Raw genomic sequence first — 11878 nt, 5'->3', positions numbered from 1 at the left:
TGCTACGTTTTCTTAAAAAAAACAACCGTTTCCTTCAAATAAAACGGAAAAGTTTTAATATAATAACATAACGTACGAGAAATATTTTCTTGCTATAAAACAATACATATTCCTTAACAATGAATCCACACCATTGATATAATAATAATAATAATAATAATAATAATGGGATCTGTAATAAATATATATAGAAAATACACATATATAAAATCCCAAAGAGGTATTTATTTTACGTTACATATTTAGCAAACGCAAACAACTTCCCATCTGTTATTTGAATAGGTCCAGACTTGTGTATCTCTGCACGATTCTTTTGCGATGTTAAAATAGTCACCTCTTGAACGCGCCCCCTTTTCACCGAAACACGGAAGTGATGTCAAAGTTATTCTCAGCGCAAATCTTATCGCAGTTTCCCACATTTCACAGTACACAACGTCCCGCCGCATTACATGACATTTGTTGATCTATCCATCTGCGCAGGGCTCAAAACAGCAAACGCCTCGCATTATATTCCTCGTTGGATGCAACAGGGGGGTCGCGGAGCGGTCGCGGTGAAGGTGAGGGAGGGGCGCCTGCGGTATTCAAGGTTGCGCTCCGTGCGGCGCAGTGTCGGCGGCGGGCGATGGCCTGCACCCTGGAGAAGGTCCTGGGCGATGCTCGCACCCTGCTGGAGCGGCTGAAGGAGCACGACAACGCCGCGGAGGGCTTGATCGACCAGTCCGGAGCCCTCAGCCACAGGGTGCGGAGCATGCGAGAGGTGGGGCATGCCCTGCCGGATAAGGTAAGGAGATGTGTGTGTTGTGTGTATGACGGGTGTTGTTCAGTGAGTTGGTTTGTTTTATTGAATGGGGCAGTGCACAGTTTGCTTGCATGATCGCGGTATGGGTGTACTGTGAAGGGACGTTTCTGATACATGTTTAACCTTTCCACGATTGCAACTGACCAAGAGTGGGGTATGTATATAAATATACATAGTTGGCCTCCTTTTTTAAAGTGCCGTTTTGTGAAGAGATCAGCGATATAGCACATGATAGTGGCAGTGGGGTATAGGAAAGTCACTGACACTGGTGGTCTGTACTTCTGATTCATCTCCTTTCCTTCACCTGGCCAACAATACAGAAGAAAACCCCTTGTAAACTTACCTGGCGATACAACTCTTTCTGATTCTGAAGGTAGCTCCATCACAGCCTGTGGTTGTTTATCAGAACCAGCCGAACCCCCATAGTTCTGTGGGGGGTTCTGTCTAATACAGCCCCTAGCTAACCCCGCCCCCCCCCCCACCTCCCCCTCTCTCTCTCTCGTTCAACTTTTACGCAGCCCATTGAGAACTCCGACCTACAGGAGCTGAGCAAGTACAAGCCTCACGTGCTCCTGACCCAGGAGAACACCCAGATCAAAGACCTCCAGCAGGAGAACAAAGGTACACACTGACTCCCCTCCTCGCTGTCCCACTCCCGCCCTCCCACTGCCTCTGTCCCGATGCTGAGTACCTTGAGAACAGCCTCCACCACCGGACTGGAACCTGGGCCTCTTTCCTTCGGCCAGCCTTAGCGCCAGCAGCTAAGCTAACCCCCCCCACCCCCCACCCCCACCCATCTTCTCCTCCCCATCTCTCCTAAAAACACCCCTCGTACGCACTTATTGTACGTTGTACGTCCTTGCACAAAACAATTGTACTAGTAGTACTTATATTAGTACTCATCATGTAGCATCTCATCCTAGCTATCTTTGTTGTATACGGGGAAGGGGTTAACCTAGTGATTGTTAGTGGTTGGTTCCATGAACAACCTTACTGTACCGACAGCGATATACCGTTTGTCTATCTTCTGACAAATGTACTCACTGTAAATCGCTTTGGATGAAAGCTTCTGCTGAATGCCCTGAAGGTGAATGTAAATCTAAATGTAAATGACTATTGGAACAGACGGCCATTTCCCTGTCATCCCCGGCCCTGTTTATCTTCTGGTTTATCTTCTGGCGTTTCCTTTGTCCCGACTCGAGCCCACGATACACCGTGCGGCCGTTCCGTGCTGATGATCCTGTGTGACTCCTGTGTGATTCCCGAGGGTGTCTCGTGGTGCTCACTGATCCACCGTGCTCCACAGAGCTCTGGCTGTCCCTGGAGGAGCACCAGTACGCCCTGGAGCTCATCATGGCTCGCTACCGCAAGCAGATGCTGCAGATGATGATGGGCAAGAAGGAGCTGGACACCAAACCAGTGCTCCTCCTGCATCAGGACCACGCCAAAGTACGCCAGGGTCACATTCCCGTTTGAGATCCCGCGTTTGTTCCGATTGATTGAAATGATAATGGCATGTGGGCAGCATGTGGCTCAGGAGGCAGAGCGGGTCGGCTGGTAACCGGAAGATTGCTAGTTTGATCCCCAGCTCCTCCTAGCTGTTGAGTGTCGAGGTGTCCCTGAGCGAGACGCCCTCACCCTGCTCCCTGCTCCCGACTGAGCTGGCTGTCGCCTTGCATGGTTGGCACCGCTGTCGGTGTGTGAATGTGTGCATGAATGGGTGAATGTTAGGCAGTATTGTAAAGAGCTTTGAGTGGCCACTTGTTAGAAAAGCGCTGAATAAATGCAGTCCATTTAACATTTACGATAGTGTATGCCATTTGGTGGACACATCTACCGAGAGAGATAGATGCACCTTGGTTATCCACGAGGGGAATGTTGTCGAAGTGCAGATAGAGCTACGCTAGGTCTATACAGATGGTGTGCTTGTTTACATTGCTTACTCCATTTAGACTCTGTTCAAATCCATTCAATTGATTTAAACCATTGAACATTTCTTTACAGCTTAAACTATGTGGCTTTACTAAAACATATTTTCAACCTCACTTTGCACTACAGCAATCACCGAATGTTCTGCAGGAAATGCATTTTCTAGGTAAAAGTATTATTTATATTTGTGTTCAGAGACAAGATTCCACTTTCCATATCCCTGAGGGGGGAAAAACCAGAACGGTGCGAAGAGGAAATGTATTTAAAACATACAAATGAGGAGGAAGAAATGCAGAAGAACGATTTTCCACCCTCCCCATGTGCCGTCTGGTCTGAGCTGTGATGGTTTTGCCCTCAGGAGGTGCAGGGACAGCTGGAGCGGATCTGCGAGATGGGTCAGGTGATGAGGCGGGCGGTGCAGGTGGATGATCAGCACTACTGCTCGGTGCGCCAGAGACTGGCCCAGCTGGAGGTAAGCAGGGAAACCCCCGTCTCAACCGCACACATGTGTTTGGGATCGCTCGAGTTCTGACATGGCTTAGGTTCAACCTGCGTTAATCCCAGATGGGAAATCAGGGAAGCATATGGAGAAGGAATGCATTACAGGGACGTCTATATAAATAGAATCACTAGTTGATCACTAATGACTGGTTGAACTTCCGGTGAAGTTAACTAAATTGAGCAATGTGTGCACTTGGCATAAGGTTTGATGTCGAATACTGTGCAGGACCGACTGGAGAGTGCTTCTATGCTGCTCAGCCGTATGAATGAAGCAATATGCGTGTTTATTGTATAGTTCTTCTGAATGAACCTGTGGCGTTCTCCATGCTGTCCAGATGGAGAACAAGGAGCTTCGGGACCTGATGGTGATCAGCAAGAGCTCTGTGAAGATCCAGAGAGAGCCCAGCGACCCGCCTGCTGCCGTAGCGCCCCGAGACCTGCCCTCCGACGACGCAGAGGCCAGTCAGTGAGCAGCACGGACTAGCAGGGAGGAAGGGGATTGGTCCATTCCGAACCCCTTCGCCAGTGTAAACCCTGGCGTTTTCATCCTGGTACTGGGCATAACCAACTGGTCCAACTGGAGGATGACTGTCACTCACTCACTCGGTGTATATTATCAACCTGTATGTATGATGAGACTGCGTGAGAGATCGGCAGAGGGGCCGGGGGTCCGAGTTAGTTCCGCGTGGAAGACGAAGCGAAACAAAGCTAATCTAGCGATGGGACACCAGCGATGGGAAACATGGAGGAAAAAGACGTGTGGATCATCCTATATTTTTGTTTTTGCCAAAGAGAAACATTCACTTCTTTGTAAAGGACAGTTTCTACCTCCGTTATGCCACATTTCTGTTCACGTGCACAGAGACACGTACGTTGTGCCGTTAGTGGACGTGACGTCCTGTAGTAGCGTCCCAGTGTTGTAGAGAAAGCAGTGCTTCTTTTTTTAAACACCAGCCTTATCATCCGTGGCTGTCTTCTAGGTCGATTTCACGTGACTGGTGGAGTGACTGTACTGATTCTTTGTATGGAAATCTATATTGCGTCTTGTTGGATATATTTTGTTAAATGTAGGCTACCGTTTTGTACAAATTACATGTGTTTCACATAAACGTCTTATGTAATTATGTAACGTCTTTAAGTAATGTCTGTGTAACATTTTTAGATACTTTTTTTTCAGATTAGGATGTGGGGGGTGCTCAAATGTTCCATTGATCAACATATTTTTGAATAATTTATGGAAGCGTCAACATTTTAAGTCTGTCTAAGTCTAAGTCAGATAAACAGCAGACATCTCGACATTATGTAGTTGTATTCAATCAGCTCAGGTAATTGGTAATGAGGTCAATATTCTGTATGACTTCATGAAAATGTATACATTTGTGTTCAAATAAAGTTTGTATCAAAGGAGTAGTGGAGATAGTGGTTTAACGTGCATTTCGTCTACATCTACAAATGGGCATTTATAGCATCTATCGCGAGATGGCGACATTGTGCAGCTTAGTTTACCAAGTCAAGTATCGCGAGATTCTAGCCGGTGGCAAGTTCATTGAGCTACATTTGACATTAGTCAGTCAAGCAAATATGTCTGAGAAGGAGCTTGGGAAGAAATGGGACCGATGCCTCGCTGATGGTGCCGTGAAAATCGGTAAATAATACAGATTCTACTCACATGTTTTGCGGTATTGTTATTGATATAGCTTTTATTTTAAAAGGCATGCCCGTCATTGACTTTAGCGAGGAGCTAAGTGGCTAGCTAAAGTCAACGAGTGCTCTGAGGTTTGGTCAAGGAAGGTTATTCAAATCAATCAATCGGGTTATCAGCCCTGACCGGTCACCCCGTTTGGTGAGCGTTTTTAGTATTTATCCCACTTATTACAGCCCCCTACTCATTCAGGGTGACAGCTGGCGAACTGGTTATAACCCAACAACATGAAGAGGCTATCAGAGAAATGAACTGGGAGACAGTCCTCCAAATGTTAAACACCGCTTACATATTAGTCTCCTACAATGCAATACATAGTCTCCTACGACACAATACAAAGTCTCCTACAATGCAATACATAGTCTCCTAAGATACAATACATAGTTTCATACAACACATGGTCTCCTACAATACAAACAGTCTCAGATACATAAGTCTCCTACAATATATAGTCTCATACAATACATAGTCTCATGCCATATGGGGGACACACACCTGCATTATCCCTGTGAAGGACTCAGCTCCATAGTATATACCGAGTAAATGACTGTATAGTATTACTGTATTCATGTATTAAGTTACTGTAATGTGTGCAGTTACCCTATGAGATAACACTGAAGTGTGTGTGTGGAAAAACGATCTTCCACTGCATGCGTGCATAGAACAAATTGAATTGTGGAATTATCTCACACTGAGATTTGCTCCGCTCTTTCAGGTGCTGGTCTGGGCTTAGGAGTCGTGTTGTCGGTCGTGTTCTTCAAGAGTAAGTCTCCGTCGGGTTATGTCCGAATGAATCAGGCATGCGGGGACTGGGAGTGTAGCTCCTCTTAGCGGTGGGGATTGGCCCAGCTGCCACGGCAGTGCTGATGAGAGATGGCATGTCGTCAATAAACCATATGCCACACACCAGTAAACCATCATACATTTTTTATGCTTTATATTCAAGCATAACACTGCAATGCATTTATTATATTTAGAGACCGGTGGACGTCAATACAATAAATGTCAATTCATCCATTCCAAAAATGTTTTACCTTCATAGGTCAGTGACTTGTGCATTGATTTGAACACACCATGGTGCATATTCTCTGTTCGCATTCACCTCAAAGGGACCCTATTCTACCACCAGCTGTGAGGCTGATGACGTCATTTAAAAATCTCTCTCGTCTATTGGATGAATCCGATGACAAAGAAAACCGCCGCGTGCATCATGGGATATATGGCAGAAATAAGTGTATACAGGTGTACACTCACACGGTGCATTCTGGGTATTAAGTAGTGGGAACCAGATTTGTGTACGCTCACATTTGGGGCTGCACTACACAATGGTGACACCTCAGGTAGTGCACTACATAGGGCCAATGGTGGACCAATGGGAAACACAGGCGCAGTGACGTCATTAGTAATGACTGATCACACCCTCACACCCCCGCTGGTCAAAACAAGAGCCCGACACAACGCTGGTGTTTGGACACGAGCGCGGGCAGGAACTAACAGTTGCTGAAATGTGTTTTTCCAGGACGCACATGGCCCATCTCATTTGGCCTGGGGACAGGACTCGGCATGGCGGCTTCCAACTGTCAGAACGACTTGAGATCACATTACATGCTGCACGGGAGCGTGAAGGTGGGTATCCACCGTATGATTACGGCCGCACTGGCACCGCGTAGCAGACCGCTATCAGGGCCAACGCTCGGTATGATCACGGCCGTGTCACTGATTCTGCTCGCTCTGTTTTGTCTCCCCTCTCGGCAGGAGCAGTAAGCATCGGGGACGATTGACGGACGGATTTCATTAGTTTAGTTTTATTTAGAAATTGTTGTCATTGCAATGTTTTGTCTGGGATGTATGTACTATTTGCACTGTTGTTCAGAAAGCGCTGCGACGCTCTGTTTGACGAAACCTCCCCTAACCTGCTCACGCCCGCCCCGGACTCAGCCTGTATTTCTCTAATAAAACAGCCATGAAGACCAACGACAGCCGACTCGTCTGGTTTATTTGGACTGAGTGTTAATTATGAAACACTCGCCGGGCTTTCTTGTGTGTCAAGTGGAAGGTGGACTAATTGGTTGCTTCAAAACACCTTGTTTTAATGAACTCCATAATTAACAGGTTGCTGTTAATTATTATTGCTGTGCTCTACGTTCATTACTGTTGGTTCACTCTTTGTATTTCAAAACCCTGTTTTTCATGTTTGGCCTAAAAACAGAAAAAGGCCAAAAACTAGAACCCACCCACGCAAATAACAACACGCAACCATAATTCGTCACGTTCGATTCAGACAATCCGAGGAATGGTCGTCATGTGGCTGATTGGTCGGGCTCTTCCCCCTGGCTCCACCGGATGAGCAGCTTCCAAACGCCACGGTAGCCTCTTCCAAACCCAGTCCGTTCAAAACCTTCAGTAACACCTCTGCGGCTCAGCCCGTCGGCTCCAGAGGGGTCCCCGATGGCCGCGAGGAAGGGACGCGTTCGCCCACGCCTTCGTCCTCTGAGGAGGACTTAGCATTTCTTGGACCGGGAATGTGCACGGGCATGCATTAACGGCTTGACACCTCCAGGCTCTGTGCTCGCCTGAGGAGGGAGGGATGGCTGGAGTGGCCGCCATGGGGATTAAGACGAGCGCCGCTCAGCCGTCGCCATAGCTCCCAGGCATGGCAACCCCCGGACCCTTCTCCAGCATCATCTCCCTTTGTCATCGGCGGGGATTTGTCTCCTCGCTCTGCCCTTCACCGTGAAGCACGTCTCAGCTTGTTTAGAGAAGAAAGAATCCCTGGAGCTCTTTTAGACTTTGAGGGAGCTGGTGAAATAAAGATCTGATGAGAACCGCGGGCACTCTGGTGGAGTTGAGGTGCGTTCTGAGCATATTTTGGGATGTTCCTCCCTCCCTCCCTCCCTCCCTCTTTCACATTCCATCTCCATAGGTTCCTAGTTATTCTCTCCTTTCATCACTTCTCCCTCTCCCTTTCTTTATCTCTCATCTCCCCTTTCATCACCTCTCTCCCATCTCCATCTCTTCCTGTCATCTCTCTCCCGCTCTTTCTCCATCTCTCATCTCTTCTTTCTCCATCTCTCATCTCCCTCTCTTCTCCATCACTCCCTCTCTCATCTCTCTTCTCCATCTCTCCCTCTGCTCTCTCTCGCTCTCTCTCTATCTCCCTCCCTCCCTCTCTCTCACACCTTTCATCCCTCCCTCCCCCCCTCCCTCCTCCACCGTTCAGTCATGCTTAAACGGGAGCAGCCCACCCCTCCGCTGGGCCCTCCCCCTGGGTGGCTGTGGTAGCGCTGAGAGCTCCCGGTGAGCGGCTGAGTGCCTCAGTGTCTCTGCGTCCGCCAGGAGCAGAGCAGGCAGGGACCCCGGTGGCGGCGGCGGCAGCATGGGGCCACGCAGCGCGGCGCGGCGCGGGTGAGAGCTCCCAACGCCTGGGGGCCAGAGGAGGAGGAAGAGAAGGAGGAGGAAGAGAAGGAGGAGGAGGAAGAGGAGGAGGAGGAGGAGGTGACAGAAGCGCCGGAAGGTTTCTCACTCCCGGGAGAGAGAGACGACCGTGATAGTGAGTCATGGAGAGCAGAGCTGTTAACCCCGGTGAGGAGGAGGAGGAGGAAGACTGGGCTGGGACTTCTCGCTACAACAAGAACCCCGTGGCCTCTGTTTAGGACGGACGCCCTGGGAGAGAGCGCCGACTCTCTGTCTCACTCGCTCTCTATTTGTCTCTCGTTTTTTCTCCCGCTCTCTGTCTGACTCCCTCCGTCTCTCTCTCTCTGTCTGACTCCCTCTGTCTCAATCTCTCTGTCTGACTCCCTCCGTCTCCCTCTCTCTGTCTCCCTCTCTCTGTCTGACTCCCTCCGTCTCCCTCTCTCTGTCTGACTCCCTCCGTCTCCCTCTCTCTGTCTCCCTCTCTCTCTACCTTCCTCCCTCCGTCTCCCTCTCTCTATCTCCCCTCTCTCTGTCTCCCCCTCTTTGCCTCCCACTCTCTCTGCCTCCATCTCCATCTCCCTCTTTCTGTCTCCCCTCTCTCTGTCTCCCTCTCTCTGTCTCCCCTCTCTCGGTCTCCCACTCTCTCTGTCTCCCTCTCACCCTCTCCCCCTCTCTCTGTCTCCCTCTCTCTGTCTCCCCTCTCTCGGTCTCCCACTCTCTCTGTCTCCCTCTCACCCTCTCTCTGTCTCCCTCTCTCTGTCTCCCACTCTCTCTGTCTCCCTCTCACCCTCTCCCCCTCTCTCTGTCTCCCTCTCTCTGTCTCCCCCTCTCTCTGTCTCCCTCTCTCTCTGTCTGCTGGTGGTTCCTCTCGTCTCCCGCTCAAAGAGACGAGGGAGCGGTGTCAGGAAGTGGGACACCCCCTGGAGTGGAGCACGCCCCCCCCCACCCCTCCCCATCCTCCCGCCCGTGCCCTAACTTTGTCACCCTTTGATCGCCGCGGTAACCGTCTCCCCTCACCCTCCTTCCTGCTCGTCTCCCGACGGCCCCAGGCCAGGCAATGGACGCCGGTGGCGGCGGCGGCGGCGGCGTGTCGGAAAGCCAGAACGGCAGCTTCCCGCCCTTCGTCGCTGGTGGTGGCGTGGGTGGCGGCGGCGTGGGCGGTGTCGGCGTGGGCGCGGGCGCCTGGGGCGTCACGGGCAGCGGGCCCTGGCTGCTGGCCTTCATGCTGACCGCCATCATCCTGATGACGGCGTGCGGCAACGTGCTGCTCATCGCCCTGGTGCTGGCCCACCGCTCGCTGCGCTGCACCTCCAACTGCTTCCTGGTGTCGCTGTTCCTCTCCGACCTGATGGTGGCGCTGGTGGTCATGCCGCCCGCCATGCTCAACGTGCTGTGCGGCGGCTGGGTGCTGTGGCCCGCCTTCTGCCCCGTGTGGCTGTGCTTCGACGTCATGTGCTGCAGCGCCTCCATCCTCAACCTGTGCGTCATCAGCCTGGACCGCTACCTGCTCATCATCTCGCCGCTGCGCTACAAGCAGCGCATGACGCCGCCCCGCGCCCTCCTGCTGGTGGCCGCCGCCTGGGGCCTGGCCGCCCTCGCCTCCTTCCTGCCCATCGAGATGCGGTGGCACAGCCTGGGCCACGGCGGAGGAGGTGGAGGAGGAGGAGGAGGAGGAGGTGGCGGCGATGGAGGACACCACCCGCCGACGCACGGCGGAGGGAACGCCAGCCTGTCGTCGTTCGGCACCCCGGCGCCGTACCCGCCCTCCTACTTCCAGCTGGCGGGCCCCCCCGGGGCCCCGGCGTTCCAGTGCCGGCTGCAGGTCACGCTGCCCTTCGCGCTGGTGGCCTCGGTGCTCACCTTCTTCCTGCCGTCGGGCGCCATCTGCTTCACGTACTGCCGCATCCTGCTGGCGGCGCGGCGCCAGGCCCGGCGCGTGGCGGCCCTCAGCCACCCGCCGCTGCCCCACCAGTACCTGGGGGCCCCGTCCCGCCCGGCGTCCCCGGGGCCCGCCGCCGCCGCCGCCGCCGCCGCCGCCGGGGCCCCCAGGGGCCCGCCGCAGGAGGGGGGGGACGACTACAGCCACCAGGAGCCCACCGCCTCCTGCAGCGCGCCGGTAAGGGTTAAGGGGGACGTCGCGACCGCTAAGGGGGACGTCGCGACCGCTAAGGGGGATGTCGCGACCGCTAAGGGGGATGCCACGACCACTAAGGGTGACGTCAGAGGATGAGGGCGGGAATCAGGCATGCTAGGACCCGCTAAGGAGGAGATAACCAGGCGGTAGCCTATAGGACGGAACGGAGGAACGAACGTAGGCTAAGCCTGATGAGTGTGACGCGAATGAATGGGAAGCCGTCAATCATTATATTTCTAGTCTTTTCTACGGGCTTTTTGTGCGGGTTTTCTCTTTAGGGACAGGAGAGTGAAGACGGACAGACGGGTGGGTGGGGGGGGGGGGTCATGGCACGTAGCGCAGAGGTGCAGGTGTGGGACGTCGAGAACCGTGGGGGGGGGGGGTCACTGTGAGGTGGCGTCGCTTAATTTCTCCGTCTGTATGTCCCGGCGCGTTCCGCCACTTCAAAAGCTTTAACTGACAGTTCGCCGTCTCAGCGTTCGCATTTATGGGATGGATTCAAATCCCCCTTGCGGGGGGGTTTCTCATTGAAATGCAGCGGAGGGGAAAAGGTTTGACGGGATCCATGGGATGAGGGAGTGACACAGTTCCTCGTTGTAAAGTAATCACTTCATCTATCTCTCTTTGTCTTTTCCTGACAAATCATAAACAAGAAAAAGGAAATCTGCTGGAGATAATGAGCGTGCGTGCGTGCGTGTGCGTGCGTGCGTGTGTGTGGGGGGGGGGGGGGAGGAGGGGTGGTCTTTTCAATCAGAAGCGCAGAATTTCAGGCACAGACTTGTGCACACGCAGGCTTTTGAATAAATTAGGAACACACTGGAGTGTGTCGGTTAATGAAGGGGGTTGAGGGTTGAGATAAGAAACAAATGAGGGAAAGTAATTAAAAGCTTAATCGAGAAGCCCTCGTTAGAGCGACCGCGTGTTCCCTTTGTAGATATCAGCGGCTCGGAACAACACGTATCATGTCACTCCGACATGATACCCGTCTGTCTCCCCCCGTCGTGGAGGGGAGACGCCGTGGGGGGGGGGGGGGGGGGGGGGGGGTGGGGTTGGGGGTTAGAGAAAATGGCCTCTCAGGCTTTGAGTAAAAATAACAAGCGGGAAGACGAGGAGGGAGAGAGAAAAGGTCAAAGAGATGAGAGGTTAAAGGAAAACAGTGGTGTTGACCTGGGGTGTGAGACTGGACGTGGGGTGTGAGACGGGACGTGGGTGTGAGACGGGACGTGGGGGGTGTGAGACGGGACGTGGGGCTGTGTCGTATGCGGGCGGCGGGTTTAACCTAGTTGATGGTTAGTGCTCGGCACTTGGTTCTATGAACATCCTTACTGCACCCACAGAGATATTGTTGTTGTTTCACCTTCTTCTGACAAATGGACTTGTTGTACGTCGCTGTGGACAC

General features: G+C 52.3%; 4 protein-coding genes across 5 annotated transcripts in view; 3 read left to right on the top strand and 1 right to left on the bottom strand.

Annotated features, from left to right (window-relative positions):
* The first annotated feature begins 398 nt into the window (after positions 1–398).
* sike1 (suppressor of IKBKE 1) lies at positions 399–4616 on the top strand. Its single transcript, XM_084480346.1, has 5 exons — positions 399–781; positions 1318–1420; positions 2106–2248; positions 3087–3200; positions 3565–4616. Exons 1-5 carry the CDS (start codon positions 623–625, stop codon positions 3697–3699), a joined length of 654 nt encoding a protein of 217 aa, XP_084336472.1. The 5' UTR covers positions 399–622; the 3' UTR covers positions 3700–4616.
* Positions 4617–4755: 139 nt separating this feature from the next.
* micos10 (mitochondrial contact site and cristae organizing system subunit 10) lies at positions 4756–6908 on the top strand. 2 transcript variants are annotated; one of them, XM_084479642.1, is made up of 4 exons: positions 4756–4874; positions 5647–5694; positions 6451–6557; positions 6693–6908. In XM_084479642.1, exons 1-4 carry the CDS (start codon positions 4811–4813, stop codon positions 6693–6695), a joined length of 222 nt encoding a protein of 73 aa, XP_084335768.1. In that variant the 5' UTR covers positions 4756–4810; the 3' UTR covers positions 6696–6908. The 2 variants fall into 2 exon arrangements, with proteins under 2 accessions (XP_084335768.1, XP_084335767.1); XM_084479641.1 differs by having other exon boundaries at positions 6687–6908.
* Positions 6909–9402: 2494 nt separating this feature from the next.
* htr6 (5-hydroxytryptamine (serotonin) receptor 6) lies at positions 9403–10575 on the top strand (the record flags this gene model as incomplete). Its single annotated transcript, XM_084479731.1, has 1 exon — positions 9403–10575. The coding sequence occupies one exon, from the start codon at positions 9403–9405 to the stop codon at positions 10573–10575; it is 1173 nt and encodes a 390-aa protein (XP_084335857.1).
* A 654-nt stretch (positions 10576–11229) lies between these two features.
* tmco4 (transmembrane and coiled-coil domains 4) overlaps positions 11230–11878 on the bottom strand; it is a gene marked incomplete at its 3' end in the record, with an annotated part of 11600 nt that continues 10951 nt past the window's right edge. Inside the window, exons 10-11 of the mRNA XM_084479730.1 lie at positions 11837–11868; positions 11230–11295 (exon numbers count right to left, since the gene is read on the bottom strand). Coding sequence (XP_084335856.1) covers positions 11230–11295; positions 11837–11868 — 98 coding nt within the window. The remainder of the gene's footprint in view (positions 11296–11836; positions 11869–11878) is intronic.

Source organism: Micromesistius poutassou, assembly GCF_964030765.1.
Source record: "Micromesistius poutassou genome assembly, chromosome: 15".
NCBI lineage: Eukaryota > Metazoa > Chordata > Actinopteri > Gadiformes > Gadidae > Micromesistius > Micromesistius poutassou.
Note: the sequence above shows the minus strand (reverse complement) of the source record. Positions and strands in the feature narration are given on the sequence as shown.

Coding starts and splice junctions, on each gene's coding strand:
- sike1 (XM_084480346.1), top strand. CDS start 623: ATGGCCTGCACCCTGGAGAAGGTCCTGGGCGATGCTCGCACCCTGCTG. Junction 1,421..2,105: donor CCTCCAGCAGGAGAACAAAG/GTACACACTGAC, acceptor CGTGCTCCACAG/AGCTCTGGCTGTCCCTGGAG. Junction 2,249..3,086: donor TGCATCAGGACCACGCCAAA/GTACGCCAGGGT, acceptor TTTTGCCCTCAG/GAGGTGCAGGGACAGCTGGA.
- micos10 (XM_084479641.1), top strand. CDS start 4,811: ATGTCTGAGAAGGAGCTTGGGAAGAAATGGGACCGATGCCTCGCTGAT. Junction 4,875..5,646: donor TGATGGTGCCGTGAAAATCG/GTAAATAATACA, acceptor CCGCTCTTTCAG/GTGCTGGTCTGGGCTTAGGA. Junction 5,695..6,450: donor GTCGGTCGTGTTCTTCAAGA/GTAAGTCTCCGT, acceptor GTGTTTTTCCAG/GACGCACATGGCCCATCTCA.